This window comes from Ailuropoda melanoleuca, chromosome 1 (genome assembly GCF_002007445.2).
Source record: "Ailuropoda melanoleuca isolate Jingjing chromosome 1, ASM200744v2, whole genome shotgun sequence".
Classification (NCBI taxonomy): Eukaryota; Metazoa; Chordata; class Mammalia; order Carnivora; family Ursidae; genus Ailuropoda; species Ailuropoda melanoleuca.
The window spans coordinates 26078894-26101842 of record NC_048218.1 but is presented as its reverse complement, the minus strand read 5'-3'; the positions used below and the strand labels follow the sequence as shown (position 1 = coordinate 26101842).

The window sequence follows — 22949 nt, the reverse complement described above, 5'->3', positions numbered from 1 at the left end:
ATGAGGCATTTAATTCTTTAAACACTAGTCATTTAAAAACATTTTGAGTATAGTTATCATTAGTATAAACTCCATATTAGTAATAGACCTTTTTCTTAAATTACTTAGAATTCTAGGAGGAAAGTTAAATTTAAGACAAGGGAATATCAGTTTCTAGGTTTTAGTAAGAATTGTGATCATTTATGCTATAAAAATATATGTGTGTGTGTGTGTACTATATCTACAAGTTTTGTTGTCAAGGGTTTTGAAGTGTGGTTGATTAGTAAGTATATGCGCCATTCCTGGTAGTAATAGTGATGTGGTATTGAAGAAGCCAGAAAATTTGAGCTACTAAGCCATAATTTTAACTAATGTCTGTCACGTTAGGTTAGATATTTTAATGTAAAAAATTATTGTGGAATAAGGAGAGTTGTTAGAAGATTTTTTTTCTTTCCTGGCTGGGTATTATCCCCATCCTTGGAATTTTCAAGAGGTGTGGAAAACTTTTGGGAGGAAGCTGGACTTTAACTAAATTGCGTACCTAGTCATGTACTTGTGGCGTCAGCATTGTGATGATACATATAAAAATGCCAGTGCTGACACCATGTGCCTAGCACTGCAGTGGAGAAAACAAAAAGGTGATATTAAGGGTTTTTGTTGCTGTTTTATTTCAGCATTGGTTCACCAAACTACCACCTGTGTTAACATTTGAATTGTCAAGATTTGAATTCAATCAGGCATTGGGAAGACCAGAAAAAATTCACAACAAATTAGAATTTCCTCAAGTGTTATATCTGGACAGGTATGGTTTGGTATACAGCATGACTTAGTTTTGAAACTGTTTAGTAACCAAGTAAAGAATTATTATTGTGTTTAGAGAAAGATTTTGCTTAATTCCTTTAGAATTAATCTTTACTTTTATGCATAATATGTCTAATGCTGTTTGTCAAGGAAAATGGAGTTATCTTTCTATTTAGAAAAGCGTAGTTACTGGGAATAATGTTATAAGGAAGTTAACAAATTAATTTTTGTATTGGTATTACAGTTGTTAAGAATTTTAATCAATACTCTCTTGTGTTGTCTATTTGACTCTAAATTTTAGATGAATTGATCTTTTGTAGTGTTGGCTAGACTTAATATTGTATCTATTTCCATGATATTTAAAACGGTAATGTTATTTTTCTTTTTCCTGATAGATATATGCACAGAAACAGAGAAATAACAAGAATTAAGAGGGAAGAAATCAAGAGACTAAAAGATTACCTCACAGTATTACAACAAAGACTAGAAAGGTATTGTAACTTTTATGAAATTATGAGCTAACTATAGGAAGTGATATTTTTAGTGACTGTCTGGAATCTTTCATTTTAAATTTGCTTTGAGTGATTTATAATTCTAGTAGTGATGACCCTGGATTCATTATTTTGCGTGAATAGTTTAGTTCTGAGTTTTGTTAGAAACTAAAATAATTCATAGTTGGCATTAGTGATTATTTTAGTGTTTAAAATTAAATATTTTCATTGTCCACTGGTAATGCTCATGGTGCTGAAAATAGATACGAAGTTAAACTAATCTTAAAAAAAAATCCAAAAATAGGGCCACTTGGCTGGCTCAGTCAGTAGAGCGTGTGACTCTTGATCCCTGGGTCATGAGTTTGAGCCCCACATTGGGTGAAGAGATTCCTTTAAAAAAAAAAATTTAATCTAAATTTTAAGGTTTCTTCTTGTATGAGACTAAACATCACTCTTGAGATTTCCATTAAAATGAATGGTGACTGAGTTTTTCTCCTTGATACAGAAGATACAAATTCATATGCCTACTAGGGCCTCATGGAGACTTTACAAAGAAGGGACGCAAGTCAAGTGTAAGCTGGTGGGCGAGGGGAAGCCTAGAGAGCATATCCCTGTGGACAGGGAGTGCCTGCCATCTGCACTAGTGGGTGGTACCATGTGTGAATAGCTCACTGTTTTTGATAGCTTCCCAAAAGACGCCGGAATCTAGACAAATATTCTGTAATTCACACAGAAGTCTACAGGCTGGAATGTGGCTTGAGAGATCCCAGTTTGCAACCTCTGATTAATCTGTTTTAGTATTAATTTGAAAATTAATAGCCCCAAACATTTTAAACAAAAATAAGGTATTATATTTCAATAATTTTTATTTCTAAAAGGTATCAGTAATCATATTAAAAACTAATCAGAGGTAAAAGGTAGGAGGATAATATTAGTTACCATCCTAATCATGAGACCAGATGACAGATCTAAAAATAAAATCAGTCTCAGGAATGGAAGTATGAGTTTTCACTTTCCTATTGAGTTACACCTTAGCGCAGCACTTAAAATTTACAGCAGTATACAAACACGTTCAGTTGTAATGAACTTTGTTTTCCTTAATTTGGAGAATATTTATTTCTTGAATGTATCTTCAGTTTTGACATCTTCATTTGAAAACAAAACTAATTGCATTGTTGAGGAAGATTTATTAAAGTGCTTTTATCATGTTTTATAACAATTATTAAAAACAACCAGATGTGCTTTATATACAACTTAAAGCATTTATACATTTTATGGTTAACAGATATTTAAGCTACGGTTCGGGTCCCAAACGATTCCCCTTGGTAGATGTTCTACAGTACGCGTTGGAATTTGCTTCAAGTAAACCTGTTTGTACATCTCCTGTTGATGATATTGATGCTAGTTCCCCACCTAGTGGTTCCACACCACAGACATTACCAAGGTAAAAAGTTCTGATTCAAGAGCCAGCCGGCTATGTTACTTACATTACATAGTAATGTAATTGATGCCTTTAAAGAAGGTCTTATAAAATGCACATTGTGATTTATTTTAGTGAACTCTAAAACATTAGATTCTCTTAGAAGATTGTATATCTTCTGGGTGCTTTCTTATTTCACTGTTTCAGTAGATTTTATGGTTGTGGATTGAAATTTTTATCACATATTTTTCTGTTCAGAATTATATGTTATTTTTGGTATTCTTCCACCTTTTATCCATGAAAATATTGTTAACTTAGTTTTTCCTGTAATGTAAGCTGATAAGTATTATATAATTCCGGTACACATAAGATTTATTGAGGGGAGAGGGGTGGGGGATTGGGATAGTCCGGTGATGGGTAGTAAGGAGGGCACGTATTGCATGGTGCACTGGGTGTTATACACAACTAATGAATCATCGAACTTTACATCAAAAACTAGGGATGTATACTGTATGGTGACTAACATGATATAATAAAAAATCATTTAAAAAAAAAGATTTATTGAAATGATTAAGCCATTTCTTCTATAAAGCCACAATTTCATCCTGATAATAAATATATTCCTTGTATATTAAGAATCTCATTGGATATTAAATTAATCCACATGTCTCTCTTTTTTTAAAGATCTTTTTTTTTGAAATTATATGCCAATTTAATGCTATGTGTTTGGCACAATTTTTGTCCAGAGCTTTAACTTGGAAAGTTAAATAATAAATATTTTATGCTTTAAAAATACAGCGCAACAGAACAACAGGGAGCCCCTTCTTCAGAACTGCCAAGCACATCCCCTGCCTCCATAGCTGCCGTGTCATCGAGATCAGTAGTACATAAACCATTCACTCAGTCTCGGATACCTCCAGATTTGCCCATGCATCCAGCCCCAAGGCACATAACAGAAGAAGAACTTTCTGTGCTAGAAAGCTGTTTACATCGCTGGAGGACAGAAATAGAAAATGATACCAGAGGTAAGAAGCTTCTCACAGCATAGCTACTGTCGCCTCAGATGGATATGTATAATATTAAAATTGAGACGGGAAGTCACCTTTGGATTTCATATGTAAATATTATCACGTATTTTTTTTCCTAGAAAATGTTTTCTATAAGAGAAACTAGCCTGACTACCTGTTTTTATGATCTTAACTTCAGATTCAGAGAGACCGTCAGATTTCCTCTGGACTACTTAGTTGATTAATGACATAGCAGATGGTCTGATTTTCTCGTTTAGTGCTCTAAATTTATATCAAACTGGTATTCACAGCTACTCCATTTGCGAAACCTCATACAATTAAATTATGAATTTATCAATTACATCCTTCCCCTAATGTTTGTGTAATGAGTTGAAGTGATAAAAATTTTGTTTTAGGTTTAAGAATTAGAAATGTGAATCTTATTTATTTCTTTAAAAGATTTTATTTATTTGAGAGAGAGAGAAAGAGAGAGCATGAGTGGGGGGAAGGGCAGAGGGAGAAGCAGACTTCCTGCCAAGCAGGGAGCCCAATACCAGGCTGGATCCCAGGACCCTGGGATCATGACCGGAGCCAAAGGCAGATGCTTAACCAACTGAGCCACCTAGGAGCCCCAGAAATGTGAATTTTAATTTTAAATCTGCTCTAACAGAGATTTCCTGATATGATCTATGAGCTCAGTGCCCATCTGTAATGTGTTTTAACTGGCATGTAGCACAATAAGAAAAATAAGGACAATGCTCTCTTGGGAGTATGAGAGTACACCTGTGTGTGTGTATGTGTTGGTGTTAAGTTGCCATCTGGCCTTCCTTGGAAGGAACTCTCCTTTATTCTGAAATTATGTCTTTGCTACTTTACTTTTGCTAAAATGTCCTTTTTCTTTTTTTAAATGAAGTGATGTATTTTATGGTAGATTTTATTATTTTTTTTCCTTACACAGCAAAATAGAATATCCTATTATTGTCACCCAATTTTATCCTTCTTTTATTCTATGAAAAAAGAAAAATCTAGGAGCTACTCTTTTATACCAAAAGATTGGAATTATTTTAAACAATATGGATTGTTGGATTTTAGATGCCCAACTTGACTCATTATAGACAATATGTAAATAGCAGTCCTAATGTAATACAGTGTAACATATATAGGGCGTGATGGCAACTAACAATTAGCCTTAGTAGCTGTAAATGTTTCCCTGAATATTTTTCATATATAAGGGAATAGTTTACATTTGAATTCATTGGTAAACATTTATTGAGCACACTGTGTTTCCTGAACACTGTAGTAGGTACTAAATAACTTTCTCCTGGACTTGGCAGATTGTTTTTATAAGATGGCATTCTGAAGGGTGGAAGGTAGGAAGCTTTTGACACCAAGGTAGTGGCATTGAGGGAGGAAAGAAATGAAGGGATATGATCTACACTTTGGAGATAACTGATGGAGGTAGGTCATTGACAAGAGGTGAGAGAGAAAAGCAGGAATTAGGGATGATTCCCTTAATTTTTCATGCTGGTATGAATAGATAGATGGAATGTACTTTGGAAAAGGGCAGACTGGTGGGTGAGCAGGTCCCCACCTCAGGAGAGGAAGTAGGAATATGATGAGTCCACTTTTGGCCATTTTAAGTTTGAGGAACTTGAGAGACATTGATCCAATAAGGGTTTGGACCTTAATACCTAGTACAATGGATTGGGTAAGATTTTCCTTGGAATATTTGTTTCCTCTCTTTTATCCCTGTTATTAGCTGTTAGCATTATTTTTTAAACTATTGTATAATATTCCAACATCTGAATAGGATGTAATTTATTTAATTTCTATATTGATACTCACTGCAAATAGTGCTGGCCCTCTACATACATATTGACACACTTTTGTGAGTAGGATATATATATTCTTAAAAGTATCATTTCTGGTCCAGAGTGTGTATATTTTAAATTTTAACCGTTTTAAAATTTTCCATCCAAGACATTGAGCCAGTTTTTATTCCCACTAACTGTGTGGAAGAGCCTGTCTCCCAGCATCCTTCCTAGCCTTGGGTACTTTTTAAATTCTGGTAGCCTGAATGTTGAAAAAAATGTTGGTGTCTTAATTATGTTAGTGTCTTAATTTGCATTTCCTTGATTATGAGTGAAATTCTGTTTTTCTATAAATTTCTTGTTTGTGACATTCACCCATTTTTTTTTTATATCGAACCATTTATCTTTCTCTTACTGCTCAATAGAAACTTTGGTGTTATGGTTATTAATCTGTTGCCTATAGTGTATGCTGTAGATTATTTTCTTAATTGTCTTTGTCACTTGACTTTTTTTGGTATTGGTTTTGCCTTGTCTTTATAATGTAGATTTTCTTAAGTTTGGGGAGAGAGTCTTGTCTTTTCCTTTATGGTTACTGGATTTTCTGTCAGGCTCAGAAAAAGGTCTTTCCCCACTCTGAAGTTACTAATATTTTTTCATAGTCTTTCATGGTTTCTTCCTGATTCTTTCCCATAGCTTCATAGTATAGGTTATACTATAATTAAACCATTTCCCCATTGATAGGTATTTAGGTTTTCTCTAATTTTTTAGTTGTTATGGGTAATATAGTAATACAAAATACAAAATAATTTTGTAGAATGGATATAGTAATACAAAATACAAAATAATTTTGTAGACTGGATTTCTACTGGAAGTAGAAGTAATAAGTAATGGGAGTTTCAACATTATTTCCTTTGGTGATTGTGGTAGATTTTTATTCAATGACATATATATATATAGAGAGAGAGAGAGAGGGTTTGTGGCAAAGTTATTTTATTTCATTCCGTAGTTTTCCTATTTTATGTCAATATGTAAGGGGCTTTATGTTCCATTTTTATTGAAACTTTCCTTTACAGATTTGAATAAAGTTCACTTTTATAGACTTGGCACATTTTTTAAGTGAACCATATTTGTTTTGGTTTTTAATTATGCACTTGTGCTGTATATCTTTTATTAAGGACAACTATATTGCGTTTTGTTAAAGACTCCAAATAGTAATGTTTGTAAGAACACTTTTAGGAATTCTTCCTTATTCCTCTAACATATTGGTAGGAAAACCATTAGTTCCTATCTTATGTCTATTAGAGACGTACTTGAGGTTAATCATTTTAAATGACATCTTCTATCCTTAGATTTGCAGGAAAGCATATCCAGAATCCATCGAACAATTGAACTAATGTACTCTGACAAATCTATGATCCAGGTAAGTTAAATTTTGAGTTGGTAAGTACTGTCAAAATTATTTACATATTTTTATTTGTATGATTAACCTAATTCTTAAGCTAACTTTTCTTAATGTTTTGTTATAAAATTGCTGATCCTAAAGATTCCATATTAATATTTCCCACATTGAGTTATATTCTCATAGTATATTTGTTGTTTCTTTTTTTTTTATTTTATAGTAAAACTTAGCAAAAATTTTCAGAAGGTCTTAGTGTTTACAAAACATGGGAGAAATTATATGGTTGTTTAAGGATATTAAGATGGTGAAAATATAGGACTCAGTTACATTTTAACTTTTGGTATACATTATGTAGGCCATATTGCTAATTCAGTCATCAATTATAATTATGAAGGTTTAGACAAATTGTGATATATATAAAATATTCATCATAAGTTCTTCATTTGAAAGAAATACATTTTCAGAGTTTCAAAAATCATCCTATTTATACACCTCGTTTACATGTCATTAGCTTATGCATCTCTCCCCTTTTTATTTCATAGTGTAATTTTTTTCAAAATTTTAATCACATCCCGTTTTCTATATGGTATTCTTCAATCAGATAGTTTATGGATTTCATGGAATGTGGTATTAATAGACTACTTAACTGTGGCTTAACTCTTCTGTTTTCATATTTAGGTTCCTTATCGCTTACATGCTGTTTTAGTTCACGAAGGCCAAGCTAATGCCGGGCACTACTGGGCATATATTTTTGATCATCGTGAAAACAGGTGGATGAAGTACAATGATATTGCAGTGACAAAGTCATCATGGGAAGAGCTAGTGAGGGACTCTTTTGGTGGTTATAGAAATGCCAGTGCATACTGTTTAATGTACATAAATGATAAGGCACAATTCTTAATAAAAGGTAAGAACATGAAATATATAGGGTAGTCTATATTTTTAAATAAGTAGCTCTTTTAGGTGACTCCAGTCTCTGGTGTGATTAGTTAAGTGTAATTGACTCAGAGGGTGATGGGTATGATTAGAAAGTATGGTTGGCTGGGGCGCCTGGGTGGCACAGTGGTTAAGTGTCTGCCTTCGGCTCATGGAGTGATCCCGGTGTTAGGGGATTCAGCCCCACATCAGGCTCCTCCGCTATGAGCCTGCTTCTTCCTCTCCCACTCCCCCTGCTTGTGTTCCCTTTCTCGCTGGCTGTCTCTATCTCTGTCAAATAAATAAATAAAATCTTAAAAAAAAAAAAAAAAGTAAGTATGGTTGGCTTATTGAAGAGTAGTATAATCAGGGCTGACAATTGGAATATATTTTGTATTCAGAGTTAACTAGTAACTGTTATAAAATGTAAATCTGACCTATTTCTCTTAGCTAAAATCCCTTTAAGGATCGCATCATGCACTGACTCATATTTAAGCCACTTAAGCTAATATATAACCCCTCCATTTTCTGGCCTCTGTCTCTCAAGCTTCGTTTATACCCATTGTCCATTTCAAACTGTATATACTTTACTGATATTTGAACTGCCTGTTGTATTCTCTTCACACCAAATGATTTCACACATTTATATCTTTGGTTTTTATGTTTTTTATTTTTGAAGGTAATGTTCTTATTTCTTTCCTCTTTTGTCTAATTTCTGCTCATCTGTCAAGATTCCATTCATGTGTCATCTGCTCTACCAAGGTTTTTCTGACCTCTACCAGAAAATATCTCTCCTTGTGTTCTCATAGTGTATCTCTCTGGGGCACTTATGTGTGTTGGAATTGTATGTTGACTTGTCTTTTCTGCTTTCTCTGATCTGCTCAAAGCCGGGGGCCATGTCATACTATGTAAATCGTTTTATTTCTTACATTCTAATACAGGTTTTGCATATAGAAAATACTTAATAAAGTTTTGTTGAAACTGATAAAAATCAACTTTCCTTTTGTGTTTAACCATTCAGCAACACTAGCTAGGTGGTCCACTTATGGCTGAAAGCTACGTAGTGTATTTTGTATGTGAGCAGTAGGGGTTCAGTAACTCTCTTAAATACTACTTCTCTAATGTTTTTGAAAATCTTGCTATATTGGTTAGTTTTCAAATTGCCTGTAAGTATATTGATATGCTTAACTGCTTTGGATGAAAAAGAATTTTAGTTCTGTTTTGAGTTTAATAAGGTTATGAGTTATTCTTATTTTGTAATTTTTTGATTTCATGAGTAATCAAACATCTAGTATTTTCTTACAATGGAAAATATAGTACTATGTCAATGTTTGAGTAGCAAATGATTTTGGCTTTATATCCCGTTCCATTTTTTTTCTCTCTTAATCTAGAGATTAAAAAAAAAAAAAGCTGAGAACATTTCCTATAATAGATTATCTAATATTTGCATCATTGCATATCCAAACATTTGAGTTTTCTTTTCATTTTGAATACTGATTTGTTAAATGGTAATAATTCATACTTTAAATCTCATTTGAAATGCATCCTATTTTGAGCTTTGCATTTTTCCTTTAATTCTTAATTTTATATTAGTTTTTGAAATATGATTTGCAGAGGAGTTAAATAAAGAAACTGGGCAGGCTCTTGTTGGAATAGAAACATTACCACCGGATTTAAGAGATTTTGTTGAGGAAGACAACCAGCGATTTGAAAAAGAACTAGAAGAATGGGATGCGCAACTCGCCCAGAAGGCTTTGCAGGAAAAACTTCTAGCATCTCAGAAATTGAGGGAGTCAGAATCTTCTGTAACAACAGGTTAGTAAATTTTGATTAAATTGTATCTTATTATCAATATATTTATTATTGATATTTTATTATAAAAATAATATATGCACATTTAAAAAAGAACTTTTAATTAAAGTATGAAGAAGACAGTAAAAATCATCTGAAATTCCATTACTCCTCTGAGTTGCCACAGGTAACAATTTAGCTTACCCCTTTGCCAGGCACTGCTGTATACATATATACCTTTTTCAAGTTAAATTAGATGATTCTGCTAACTTTCTCTACCTATCCTGCCCATTTTGATTGGGCCTGACCCTTCTTGGCCAGAAGCTTAGAAAAGCCATGAAAACCAGTAAGTGATCCAAATCTTTTCACTAAAGCTATCAAGAGAGCGAACTTTAGAACTAATTTTCCATTTGAACAAAATAGCACTATTGGTATATCTGTATATATTTTGTATAACACTTTATGTAATTTTTGTGTAATTATGCTATTATTATAGAGCAGTTATTTGATTTTTCAGAATTTTTAAAATTAAAAAAATAAGCTGAAACTAAGTATTTAATATATTCCAAGTTAAAATATGTATAGACCCATAAAACAAATAAAGGTCAGTGTATAAAAATAGAAATATTTAAAAATATTCTAAAGTTATTAGCTGATGAAATTAATAAAATGTTCAGAGTAAACACAGTACAAAAATAAATATGTTCTAACAAAATTGAAAATAAAAGGCTTCTGATTTTTTTTTTTAAAGATTACTTTCATCATCACAGACTTGTCAATATATTTTAGGGCAACATATTTTCTACTGTGAAAAAGTGCTATTTTTCTGTAGTAGGAGGAATGAGAAGAGATAAATTAAACACATATTTTTGTTGAACTCATTTGTCTCTTTTGTAACTCTCAGTGGATCTTTTTGAATGGCCTTTTTATGCAACATCTGCGTGTTTTGTTTTTATTTATTTATTTATTTTTTTAAATGATTTTTTATTATGTTAGTCACCATACAGTACATCCCCGGATTCCAATGTAAAGTTCAATGCTTCATTAGTTGCGTATAACACCCAGTATACCATGCAATATGTGCCCTCCTTACCACCCATCACCAGTCTATCCCATTCCCCCACTCCCCTCCCCTCTGAAGTCCTCAGTTTGTTTCTCATAGTCCATAGTCTCTCATGTTTTATTCCCCCTTCTGATTACCCCCCCTTTCTTTATCCCTTTCTTCCCCTACCGATCATCCTAGTTCTTATGTTCCATAGATGAGAGAAATCATATGATAATTCTTTCTCTGCTTGACTAATTTCACTTAATATTATCTGCTCCAGTGCCGTCCATGTTGCAGCAAATGTTGAGAATTCGTTCTTTCTTATAGCTGAGTAATATTCCATTATATATATGGACCACAGCTTCTTAATCCAGTCATCTGTTGAGGGGCATCTCAGCTCCTTCCACGATTTAGCTGTTGTGGACAATGCTGGTATGAACATTGGGGTGCATATGGCCCTTCTCTTCACTACGTCTGTATCTATGGGGTAAACACCCAGTAGTGTGATGGCTGGGTCATAGGGTAGCTCAATTTTCAACTTTTTAAGGGACCTCCACACTGTTTTCCAGAGTGGCATACCAACTTGCATTCCCACCAACAATGTAGGAGGGATCCCCTTTCTCCACATCCTCTCCAACAATTGTTGTTTCTTGCCTTGTGTATTTTTGCCATTCTAACTGGTGTAAGGTGGTATCTCAGTGTGGTTTTGATTTGAATTTCCCTGATGGCTAATGATCTTGAACATTTTTTCATGTGTCTGTTAGCCATTTGTATGTCTTCATTGGAAAAGTGTCTGTTCATATCTTCTGCCCATTTTTTTATTTGTTTATTTGTTTCTCGTGTATTGAGTTTGAGAAGTTCTTTGTAGATCTTGGATACCAGTCCCTTATCTGTAGTGTCCTTTGCAAATATATTCTCCCATTCCGTGGGCTGTCTCTTAGTTTTTTTGACTGTTTCCTTGGCTGTGCAGAAGCTCTTTATCCTGATAAAGTCCCATAAGTTCATTTTATCTTTTATTTCTCTTGCCTTTGGAGATGTGTCGTGAAAAAGGTTGCTCTGGCCGATGTCATAGAAGTTGTTGCCTATGTTCTCCTCTAGAATTTTGATGGATTCCTGTCTCACATTGAGGTCTTTCATCCATTTGGAGTTTATTTTTGTGTATGGTGTGAGAGAGTGGTCAAGTTTCATTCTTTTGCATGTAGCTGTCCAATTTTCCCAGCACCATTTATTGAAGAGACTGTCTTTTTTCCACCGGATGTTTTTTCCTGCTTTATCAAAGATTAGTTGCCCAAAGAGCCGAGGGTCCATTTCTGGGTTCTCTATTCTGTTCCATTGGTCGATGTGTCTGTTTTTGTGCCAGTACCATGCTGTCTTTGTGATCACAGCTTTGTAGTACAGCTCGAAATCCGGCATTGTGATGCCCCCAGCTTTGTTTTTCCTTTTCAACAGTTCCTTGGAGATTCGGGGCCTTTTCTGGTTCCATACAAATTTAAGGACTATTTGTTCCAGTTCTTTGAAAAATGTCCTCGGTATTTTGATCGGGATAGCATTGAAAGTGTAGATTGCTCTGGGTAGTATGGACATTTTAACTATGTTAATTCTTCCAATCCATGAGCATGGAATATTTTTCCATCTTTTTATGTCTTCCTCAATATCTTTCAAAAGTGATCTATAGTTTCTAGGATATAGGTCCTTTACGTCTCTGGTTAAGTTAATTCCAAGGTAACGTATGGTTTTTGGTGTTATTGTAAATGGGATGGATTCCCTAATTTCTCTTTCTTCAGTCTCGTTATTCGTGTATAGAAATGCAACTGATTTCTGGGCATTGATTTTGTATCCTGCCACCTTACTGAATTGTTCTATAACTTCTAATAGTTTGGGAGTGGATTCCTTTGGGTTTTCCATATAGAGTATCATGTCATCTGCAAAGAGAGACAGTTTGACTTCTTCTTTGCCGATTTGGATACCTTTGATCCCTTTTTGTCTTCTGATTGCTGTTGCAAGGACTTCTAGTACTATGTTGAATAATAGTGGCGAGAGTGGGCATCCTTGTCGTGTTCCTGATCTTAAGGGAAAGGCTTCCAGCTTTTCCCCATTGAGAATAATGCTTGCAGTAGGCTTTTCATAGATGGCTTTTATGAGATTGAGAAATGTACCCTCTATTCCTACACTCTGAAGGGTTTTAATCAGGAAAGGATGCTGTATTTTGTCAAATGCTTTTTCTGCATCAATTGAGAGGATCATATGGTTCTTGAGTCTTTTCTTGTTGATATGATGTATCACATTGATTGATTTGCGAGTGTTGAACCATGCTTGCATCCCAGGTATGAATCCCACTTGGTCATGATGGATAATCCTTTTAATGTACTGTTGGATTCTATTAGCAAGGATCTTGTTGAGGATTTTGGCATCCATATTCATTAGAGAAATCGGTCTGTAATTCTCCTTTTTGAGGGGGTCTTTGCCTGGTTTGGGGATCAAGGTAATATTAGCCTCATAGAATGAGTTTGGTAGCTTTCCTTCTGTTTCTATTTTTTGAAATAGCTTTAGGAGAATAGGTATTATTTCTTCTTTGAATGTTTGGTAGAATTCCCCAGGAAAACCGTCTGGGCCTGGAGTTTTATTATTTGGAAGGTTGTTTATCACTGACTCAATTTCTTCATAGTTAATTGGCCTATTTAAGAAATCTATTTCTTCCTGTTTCAGTCTTGGTAGTTTATAGGTTTCCAGGAAGGCCTCCATCTCTTCCAGATTGTTTAGTTTTTTGGCATATAGCTGTTGATAAAAGTTTCTAATAATCCTTGCAATTTCAATGGTGCTGGTCGTGACCTCTCCCTTTTCAGTCATAATTTTAATAATCTCAGTCCTTTCTCTTTGTTTTTGGACAAGTTTTGCCAGTGGTCTATCAATTTTATGGATTCTCTCAAAGAACCAGCTTCTAGTCCTGTTGATCTGCTCTACTGTGGTTCTGGTCTCTAATTCATTGATTTCTGCTCTAATCTTGGTCAACTCCTTCCTTGTCAGTGGGTTAGGCCTGTCCCTCTGTTGCTGTTCCAGTTTCTTGAGGTGAGAATATAGAAACTGCATTTTAGATTTTTCTATTCTTTTGAGTGAGGCTTGGATGGCTATGTATTTCCCCCTTAGGACTGCCTTTGCAGTATCCCATAGGTTTTGGACCGTTGTGTATTCATTCTCGTTGGTCTCCATAAATTGTTTAATTTGTTTTTTGATTTCCTGGTTTATCGAGTCATTCTTGAGCAGGATGGTTCTTAGCCTCCAAGTGTTTGAGTTTCTTCCAGGTTTTTCCTTGTGGTTGAGTTCCAATTTCAGAGCGTTGTGGTCTGAGAATATGCAGGGGATAATTTCAATCTTTTGGTATTGGCTGAGACCTGTTTTGTGTCCCAGAGCATGATCTATTCTTGAGAATGTTCCATGGGCATTTGAATAGAATGAGTATTCTTTGGTTCTGGGGTGTAGTGTTCTATATATATCTATGAGGTCCAACTCGTCGAGTATGGCATTCAAAGCCTTTGATTCTTTGCTTAGTTTTTGCCAGGGTGTTCTGTCTATTTCTGATAGTGGGGTGTTGAGGTCCCCTACTATTACTGTGTTCTTATCTATATGTCTCTTTATTTTGGTTAAGAGTTGGCTTGTGTANGGTCCTCTCTGCCTTTTGGACACGAATGTTTGTTTCCCTTGCTAGATTAGGGAAGTTTTCAGCTACAATTTGTTCAAATATCTCTTCTAGACCTCTTCCAGACCTCTGTTTTCCTCCACCCCCTCAGGGATGCCGATGATTCTGACATTGGATCATTTCATAGAGTCAGTAATCTCCCATAATGTACATTCGTGGGCGTGGATTTTTTTAAGACCAGCTTCTATTTTCGTTTTTTCTTCTACTAACCCATCCTCCAATTCGCTAACGCGTTCCTCTGCCTCGGTGACCCTGGCCGTCAGAGCCTCTAGTTTTGACTGTATTTGGCCCATAGAATTTTTAATTTCTGTCAGATTCGCTCTCATTTCTGCCCTTAGGGATTCTATATTCTCAGCAACGCTTTCTCTGATGCTTTTTTCAAGTTTACTCATCATCTTGACCATTGTTGCTCTGAATTCCATTTCTGATAATTGGGATACATCCATATGTATTAATTCTGTGGCCGAGGCCAATTCTGTGGCAGAGGCCACAGACTCATTATCTTTTCTTTGCTGGGGGGGACTTCTCCTTCTCGTCATTCTGATGAAGAGAGATTGCAGGGTTGTCCAGAGCCCAAGTGTTGACTGGGACCCAGGCCGTGCGCCCTTGTTTTATAGAGATCTTAGGGATGTGGGCTGCTTCCTTAAAGATTTTATTTATTTATTTGAGAGAGAGGGAGACAGTCAGCAAGAAAGGGAACCCAAGCAGAGGAGTGGGAGAGGAAGAAGCAGGTTCCCGGTGGAGAAGCCCGATGAGGGACTCCTTTCCGGAACGTTGTAAACACACCCTAATCCGAAGACAGGTGCTTGGTGACTGCGCCACTCAGGCGCTCCGGGTTGTGGGCTTCTTGATTTTTCAGCCTGCCTTCTGGGGGAGGGGCCTGCCTGCAGGTACTCAGAAAACCCTGTTTGGGTAGAGTCTCTGTGTCCCTTGCGAGGGGGGATGGGGATGGGCACCCTGTGAGCCGGTATTTCCGGGCTTTTGTTCTCTGGCGGCTTTCCCTGGCGGTCTGCTGTGCCTCTTCTGAGAGCCAGGGCAGTAGCGGCCGAAATTCAGCCTCTGTCACAGAACGGAGGGATTCGGCCCGTTCTCCACTGATGTTCTGGCCACTTTAACTCTGTTTCTGTTGGTGCTGCTCAACCCTGCAGCATCCCGGGCTGTGCGCCCCACACCCGGCGTCCCAGCCCTCACTTCCAGGGCCGGTGCGTCTCTGTCCTTTGTGTTTCCAACCCCGCCAGCTGCCAGCCGCCCCGCGCGCTCCCGAGCTCCCTGGTTCAGTATGGTTCGCCTGTGCTCTGCAGCGCCAGTTTTCAGCCTGGTCGCGCTTGCACTCCTGAGCTCTCGGTTTCACTCTAGTTCGAGTGTGCGGTCGGGAGCTCCTGTTTTCAGTTTGGACACGGGCGTTCCCAGGCTCACTGTCTCAGGTCCGCTCTCTTGTGGGTGCTGGTCTGAGAGTCCAGCCCGCTCCCCAGCACAAGGGGCTATTGCTTCCCGGCGCCTGAGCACAGAGGCTTCCTCCCCCTTCCCTTTATCTTCCTATATCTGTGCTCGGATTCACAGCTCCCCGCTTCGTACCTCAATACTCAGCACTGGAGATGTTCATTTGTAGAGATCCAGATGTATCTTCCTGCGTCTCAGGCTGATTCTGTGGGTGTTCAGAATGGTCTGGTAGATATCCAGCTCGATTCGGACCAGCTGAGAAAGGGTCGCCTACTCCTCCTCCATCTTTTCTCCTCCTTGCAGAAAGTGGTTGCCTTTCTGTTCATAGAGTTTCTGCTACTCTTTTCTTCATTCTCCAGTTGCATTCATAGGTATTCGGAATGGTTTGGTAGCTCTCTTGCTGAATTCCTGGGACCAGACGAACTTTAGGTCTCCTGCTCTTCCGCCATCTTGGAACCAGCTGTTTTTATTTTTTAAGAAAGCATTTTAGGTGTTTGTTTAATTTCATCTTTTACAGACCAGTTCCCATACAGCATTACTTAGGTGAATTTTAGTGTTATCATTTGAACTTTAGAAGAAATTATTCTCTCAGTTCATGTATAGTACTGCAATATGGTATTGTGAATAAAGCAGGCACACACAGATCTGTCCAGACTTGTTAACTTGTTTTCATATAAATTGATTAGTTGAGTTCTTGATCTTGATGTTAACAGGCATTGATTCAAAATTTTTAGAAGACCAAGATAATGGTATTATACTGACAAAGATACAGTATTATGATACTTAAATGCAATATAGTATATCTGAATACCACCCTTGTAGTGTGGTAAGCTCTACCATGATGCGGGACTGTGTTTCTTTCCATATGTTAGGAGCCACTGTGTAGACCACATGAAGGTCTGTGGTTTCACAGTGATGCAGTTTCTTTATAATGACTTTGTCTACTTCCATAGGAAATGACTCAATAGATATCAAGAGATTTTTGTGCTCAAATCACAGTATATACATTATAATTCTTTTCATTTTTGAGCCAATTTCATCCCTTTGTGATTTCATCCCTTGTCATCTGTACATAATCCTCCTCAAACCGATCCCCAGAACTTACCCCAATGAAGTTGCTTTGTTGTACGTCCGCTAACTTTAATGCCTACCATTTGCATGTGGCTGTTCCTATCTTATTAGTGGGAGGACGTGGCTGCCTAATTGGCCTAAGTGATAGTGGCACCTAAGCTCTCAGATGAAGGTTAATCCTACGTTCCTTGGTTAATCTCCAGCTCTGTTCTTGGCTCACTTAGATTTTGTGGCACCAAACTATTGTTATACGGTCTCCTTCTCTTCATCTTGTCTCTTACAAGACTAAATTTACAGACTTCACACATTTTATTTCTGTTCATACTAATACATATTCTCCATTAGTATTCCTGTCTGATAGGACTAGCCAACTTTGCCCTACCTTTTACATTTGTTAGCTTATATTCTCTCTGTATAAAAGGCCAAAATCTATATGCCCCATACTCTTTATCTGGATTAATACTTCCTGCCATATACTTCAAATGCTGTTTTGTAATCTAAAAAGCCAGGAGTAGGCATTAGGCTTATATTTTCATGTCTTTCTTTTTAGTATTTTAAAAAAATACCTGAGAATGGAGATATATTTCTGAAAGGAATCAGAATAACTAAAAAAAAGAGAGAAATGGTCAATTCACATGTAATTGTTAGGATAATTATCTTCCAGACTGGGTTTCTAGAAGGTTGTTGCAGTAGCTGCCTCAGTGCAAACATTGTCCCCCCCACAGGATTGCCGGAAACTCACACTGAGTGCGTAGGAATAGAATGTGCTAAGTCTGTAAATTTGGGGAGTGAGATCACTGTTTAAAAGATTGGTTTCTGTTACTGTATTATTTTATATACCCTCTTCAGAAGTCCGTCCTGTGTTGCAGGGCAATTTAACATATCACAATTGAATAAGGGAGCTCATTAATGTTTATCGGCACCACTAATCTCCCCAGTCATTAGTAGAGAATCTTTAATTTAATGCCCATGTCATCATCTTATTTGTCTTCACAGTTTCCAAAGTAATTTGCTCAATTTGGTATGATATTTTCAGCGTATTAAAGAGAACCTGTATTTAAATCTGTCAGGGGTGCACTAGAATTATGAGTGTCTAGTGGAAGTCATACAAGGAAGTCTTGTTCTTAAAATTCATCAGATTTTTCCTTTCCTCACAGATCTTCTCAATAAAGCTATAAAATGAGAACTACTGAAATCAATTTTCTGCATGATATTCCAAATAAGAATATTAATTCATATATTAAATGAGTATTTGTTCCACTTATGCTTACATGTGACCAAGAAATCCATAGACCTCACTTCTCTAGTACCATTCCTTGTCTTACTGAAACTAAGTAATAAATGATGGGACCAAAAATTATTTGGTCCTTTTCATGCTACCTCCTTAAATCTGCTTACTGCTGAACACTTATGTTTACAGATCTATTCAACAGTTCTTTATAACAGTGTATACGGTGTATACCTGGGGAATTTTTTTGTGAGTATAAACAGCACACCCCACCTAAGTAAGATCACCTAAGACTTAACTGGGATCAGAACCTCTGAAGGAAGTGTCCAGAATATATATTTTTAAAAAGATCTTTAGATAATTCTGAGAAGTACCTCTGGTTAAACAGTGTGGCTCCAGGTTTTATTTATAAAACAGAAAAATTAGGAGAGAAGAGCTTTGCATTTTTACTTGTGTTTCTCCTATCTTATTCAAAAACTTTTAAAAAAAGGATTTATTTATTTATTAGAGCGAGAGAAAGAGCACGAGTGGGAGTGGAAGAGGGTCAGAGAGAGAGAGTCTCAAGCAGACTTGCTTACCCAACTGCACCACCCAGGCACCCTTAAAAACTTACTTTTTTAAAATTTAAATTTTAGTTAACATATGGTACAATATTGTTTCTGGAAAAACTATTGAAGTCCTCATAACCTGTGTAGCATACCCAATTTTTTTAAAAAGGTGGAAAAAATAAAGCACAAATGGTTAATATTGGTATAAAATACATTCCATAAGATTTCATAAACTTACGTAGCGGGGCTTGCAGAATTGGCCCTGGGACTTCTTTACAGATACTGTCCACAAATTAAAAACAAGCTGATATTCCAGGAAAGTACAGCTGGTTCCTGAGAGTAAGACCTGGTAGAATGAACAATGTCCTCAATATTCTCAAGTTCCTTTAAAGCAGGAACTGAGTGATGTTCTTATTTATATCTCCGGAATCTAACATAATAAATGACATATGGTAGATGACCCTTGAATGTTTTCTGAATTGAATTCATTTCCAATGGAGATTCCAATAACGAGTTTCCTAGAAGTGATCCTCATTGTATGGAATACTAACATTTTAGAAGTCTAGCCAAAATAATGATACATTAGAGAAGCAGCCTAAATATGTGTGGTACAGATGCAGCTCTGTCCTAGGTAAATTTTAAGTTTAACTCTGGTTCCTAAGCCTCCACCCCCCACGTTCCCATGATTCCATTTGTGGTGGTACCCAGGAAATTAAAGTCCTAAAAGTTTTTCTCGTGATTCTATGCAGCCAGCCTACCATGGGTCTTTATAGACTGCTTTTGGGGAATCGTTGATTTTAAATACATTTCTAGAAATGAATGTTTTGCATATCTTTGAAATAATCCTCTTTAAATATTCTTCTAAATGTGAATGCAGTAAGACTCATCAGTAAGGCGCAAGGTATTAAATAATTCTGAAAGAGGAGATGTTGCTCCTTTTTTTTTTTTTAATAGATTGAAGATAGTAGATTTAAGATTCTGGGGATGGGGATGGGGATGGGAAGGGTGATGGACATTTCTGAGGGCACATGAGGGGTGCCTGGGTGGCTCAGTCGGTTCAGCATCTGCCTTCGGTTCAGGTCATGGTCCCAGGGTCCTGGGATCAAGCCCCACATCAGGCTCCCTGCTCAGCAGAGAGCCTGTTTCTCCCTCTCCCGCTCCACCTGCTTGTGCTCTCTCTGTCAAATAAATAAAATCTTAAAAACAAACAAAAAACGTGATGTGATGAGCACTGTGTGTTATACGCACCTGATGAATTATTGATGAATCATTGAAACTAATGATGTACTATATGTTGGCTAATTGAATTTAAATTTAAAAAAAGAAAAAGAAGAAAAAAGCAGATCCTTGTGCTGTAACAGAAAGCCAATTGATTATTGAATTAACTGTCCTCTTAAAATGTTGAAGAGCATAACCAGGAAATACACATAAATAGAACACTTCCAAACCCTCCCAGTCCCTTACTAATTATGACGGTGGACCAAAGGAGCAGACTCAGAGTACTTGTAGAATGTTGGGTCTTTAACCAAATAGGTGAATGAAGACCCTCCATCTTGAACCTAGAGCATGGTTGGAAAATCTCTTATGTGGAGGATAACCATTTAAAAATCTTCGTGAAGTACCCATAGGACAAATAAATGATGTGAGAGATGCTTTAGATACATGGATATTATATACCTCCATAGAGAATTGGTAATCACCAGCTGTATTGCAAATTGAAGCCTGAAGAATATATTAAGCTGAGGGACCAATTAGTATATAAAGTGTCAGAATGCAGGTAAAGAAAATAGCATGGTCTCCATTAATTAAATTCCTACTATTTATACAGGCCAACGGCGATGAGACTTCTGTAGGGTTACAGGATGAACAAAAAGCATTGTATGTATTTACAGACACACAAAGCCAAACTCTTTGTGCTGTTGTTTTTAACAAAGAAATGGACATTGCCTACATGTACAATAGGTAGAGTATGAGTTATATGAGACCTCCATACAGAAGAACACAGTATAACCAGTAAAAATTAATATTGGCACAAAAAAAGCTTGTTAAGAACAGTATATTCAGAATCATTCCTTTTCTTTATAAAATGTGGGTAAAGTCTGGAAATATAAAATACTAAAAATGCTAGTAGTGCTTATCTCTGGGTAGTGAAAGAACTTTTTATTTTCCTCATTTTGGTTATTTGTTCCAGTAAACATATTTTTTACCTTTCTGGTTTGACAAAATGAAGGCAAAAACCTCTTTTCTTTTTCACAAGGACCATGTGTTATAATCTGACTCCCTTATATTTCTTCCAAATCTACTTCCCTATGAATACTTTGTTTCATGTAAACCATATTATTCCCCATTACTCTTCCTTGTGGGGAACTTTCCTATCTTTATGGCATTTCTCATGAAGCGTCCTTCATTTAAAAAATATCCTCTGATGATCAGTATTCTAGAAATTTTGCCCACTCTTTAAGACCTTCCTCATGTCCCAAGGCCTTTACAAGTCCCCCTAATATATCCCTGTAGCAGCTTTTTTCCTCTTAATCCCAACTATTCTCACTACCACATTTATGTTGTACTTATATTTTGGTTTACCAGTATAAAGGCTCATTAATAGCAAGAATATTATTAATCTTTTATCTGTTTTCAGTGACTTTTTGCATGTGCTTGTCCTTCTGCCTGGAATTTTCTTTCTCATCTCCAAGATAATCCTCTCTACAAATTCTTCAAGATTCAGCTCAGTTGGCATTTCTTCTAGGAAATCTTTCCTAACATGCAACATCATCTCAAGTGTGTGTATTGGGCCCACAGTGCTCTGTGGAACCTCATGTATAACTTTGTTATTGCATTCAATACTTTGTATCATAATAGAGTATATATTTATCTGATTTTATTGAGAGTTCTTAAAATGAGTGAATTTTATGTCAGTTTTCTTCATTGCTAATATGAATGGCACGGGCTCAGTAAACATGCTGGATGAAGTTTGGGTTTTTGTTTCCAAACTCCCAGATGTCGAATCCTTGTAGATTCACCCAGTGACGATACAGAACCATTCAAACGTAAGTTCCCTGGAACATACATACACAAGGGAACTCTGGAAGAAATAGTTCTGTGTAACATGTAGGCGAGATCGTTCAACATTACTCATTTGGTTTTTGGACTTAAATCCCTGTGTGGAAAGGAATCTTGACCCTGGGGACTTAAGATATATTTGACTGTGTTGATCAGATTAAATTACTTTTGTTCCTAAGGACTGAACTTTACATACTGTCCATGTTCGGTGTGTTAGACCAGTGCCAGACCAGATGGATTTCTTGGCCCTCATTGCATTAAGTTCACATCCTACTATCAGCTGATGGTATAGTCTGAAATTTTCTTCACCTTATCCGTCATACAGGACACTGAAAGAACATTGCAGTGCAAAGTCAGGAAATACAGAAATGAGGGCATTTGACTTCTTTAAACTTCCCTCCTGTCATACACATTGTAAGCCTTCCTTCCTCCAGTTTTCCTTGTCGTAGTATATTTTACCTCCATCATCCTAGTTACTCATGCCAGAAACTTAGTCATTATCACATCAGCCTCCTAACCTTTGTGTCCAAAGTACATCTTCAATGTTACCAATTCTCTCTACCTCTCTTGCTGCCCCTGTTGTCAAAAGCACCACCATCTCTTGCTCATATTGCCCTGGTACCTTCTAGTACTTCACTGACCTCTAGTTTTACTTTCTCTCGAATCCATTCTTCACACTGTAGCCAGAATAATTTTTTTTAAACTTGCCACATTGCAGAGCGCACGGGTGGCTCAATCGGTTGAACATCTGCTTTCGGCTCAGGTCATGATCTCAGGGTTCTGGGATCGAGCCCTGCGTCAGGCTCCCTGCTCAGCGGGGAGTCTGCTTCTCCTTCTCCCTCTGACCCTTCTCTGCACTTGTGCTCTCTCTGTCTGTCTCGAATAAATGAATAAAATCTTAAAAAGAAAAGATCTTGCCACATTGCCATTATATTTAAAACATTTATTTGCTTCCTTTTATCCTTAAAACTTTTATTAGACTCAAAGACCCTTTGATTTTGCCCTTATCATCTCTTGCTGTATCTCCTCTTATACTGTAGTTCAGCCACACTGGCCGCCTTTCAGATCATCCTTCCATCAAGGAATGGGATGATCAACCCATCATCCTTCAGCTAAAAAGTCAGTTTACCTCATATTCCATAATCTAAGTCCCCCCCCATTTTATTCCTAGGTTGTTGTATTATAATATTGTCACAATTCATATGTGTGATTCTTTGATTAATGACATTCTCCATAGTTGACTCTAAAC

The 22949-nt window shown here is 36.5% G+C and overlaps 1 protein-coding gene across 4 annotated transcripts in view; it reads left to right on the top strand.

Annotated features, from left to right (window-relative positions):
- Positions 1-22949, top strand: part of USP25 (ubiquitin specific peptidase 25) — a 148173-nt gene that overhangs the window by 86678 nt on the left and 38546 nt on the right. For all 4 annotated transcript variants that reach the window (XM_019794355.2, XM_034656741.1, XM_034656730.1 and 1 more), the window contains exons 11-17: positions 654-781; positions 1176-1271; positions 2557-2715; positions 3490-3716; positions 6859-6929; positions 7587-7815; positions 9438-9638. In XM_019794355.2, the coding sequence (XP_019649914.1) occupies positions 654-781; positions 1176-1271; positions 2557-2715; positions 3490-3716; positions 6859-6929; positions 7587-7815; positions 9438-9638 (1111 nt within the window). The remainder of the gene's footprint in view (positions 1-653; positions 782-1175; positions 1272-2556; positions 2716-3489; positions 3717-6858; positions 6930-7586; positions 7816-9437; positions 9639-22949) is intronic.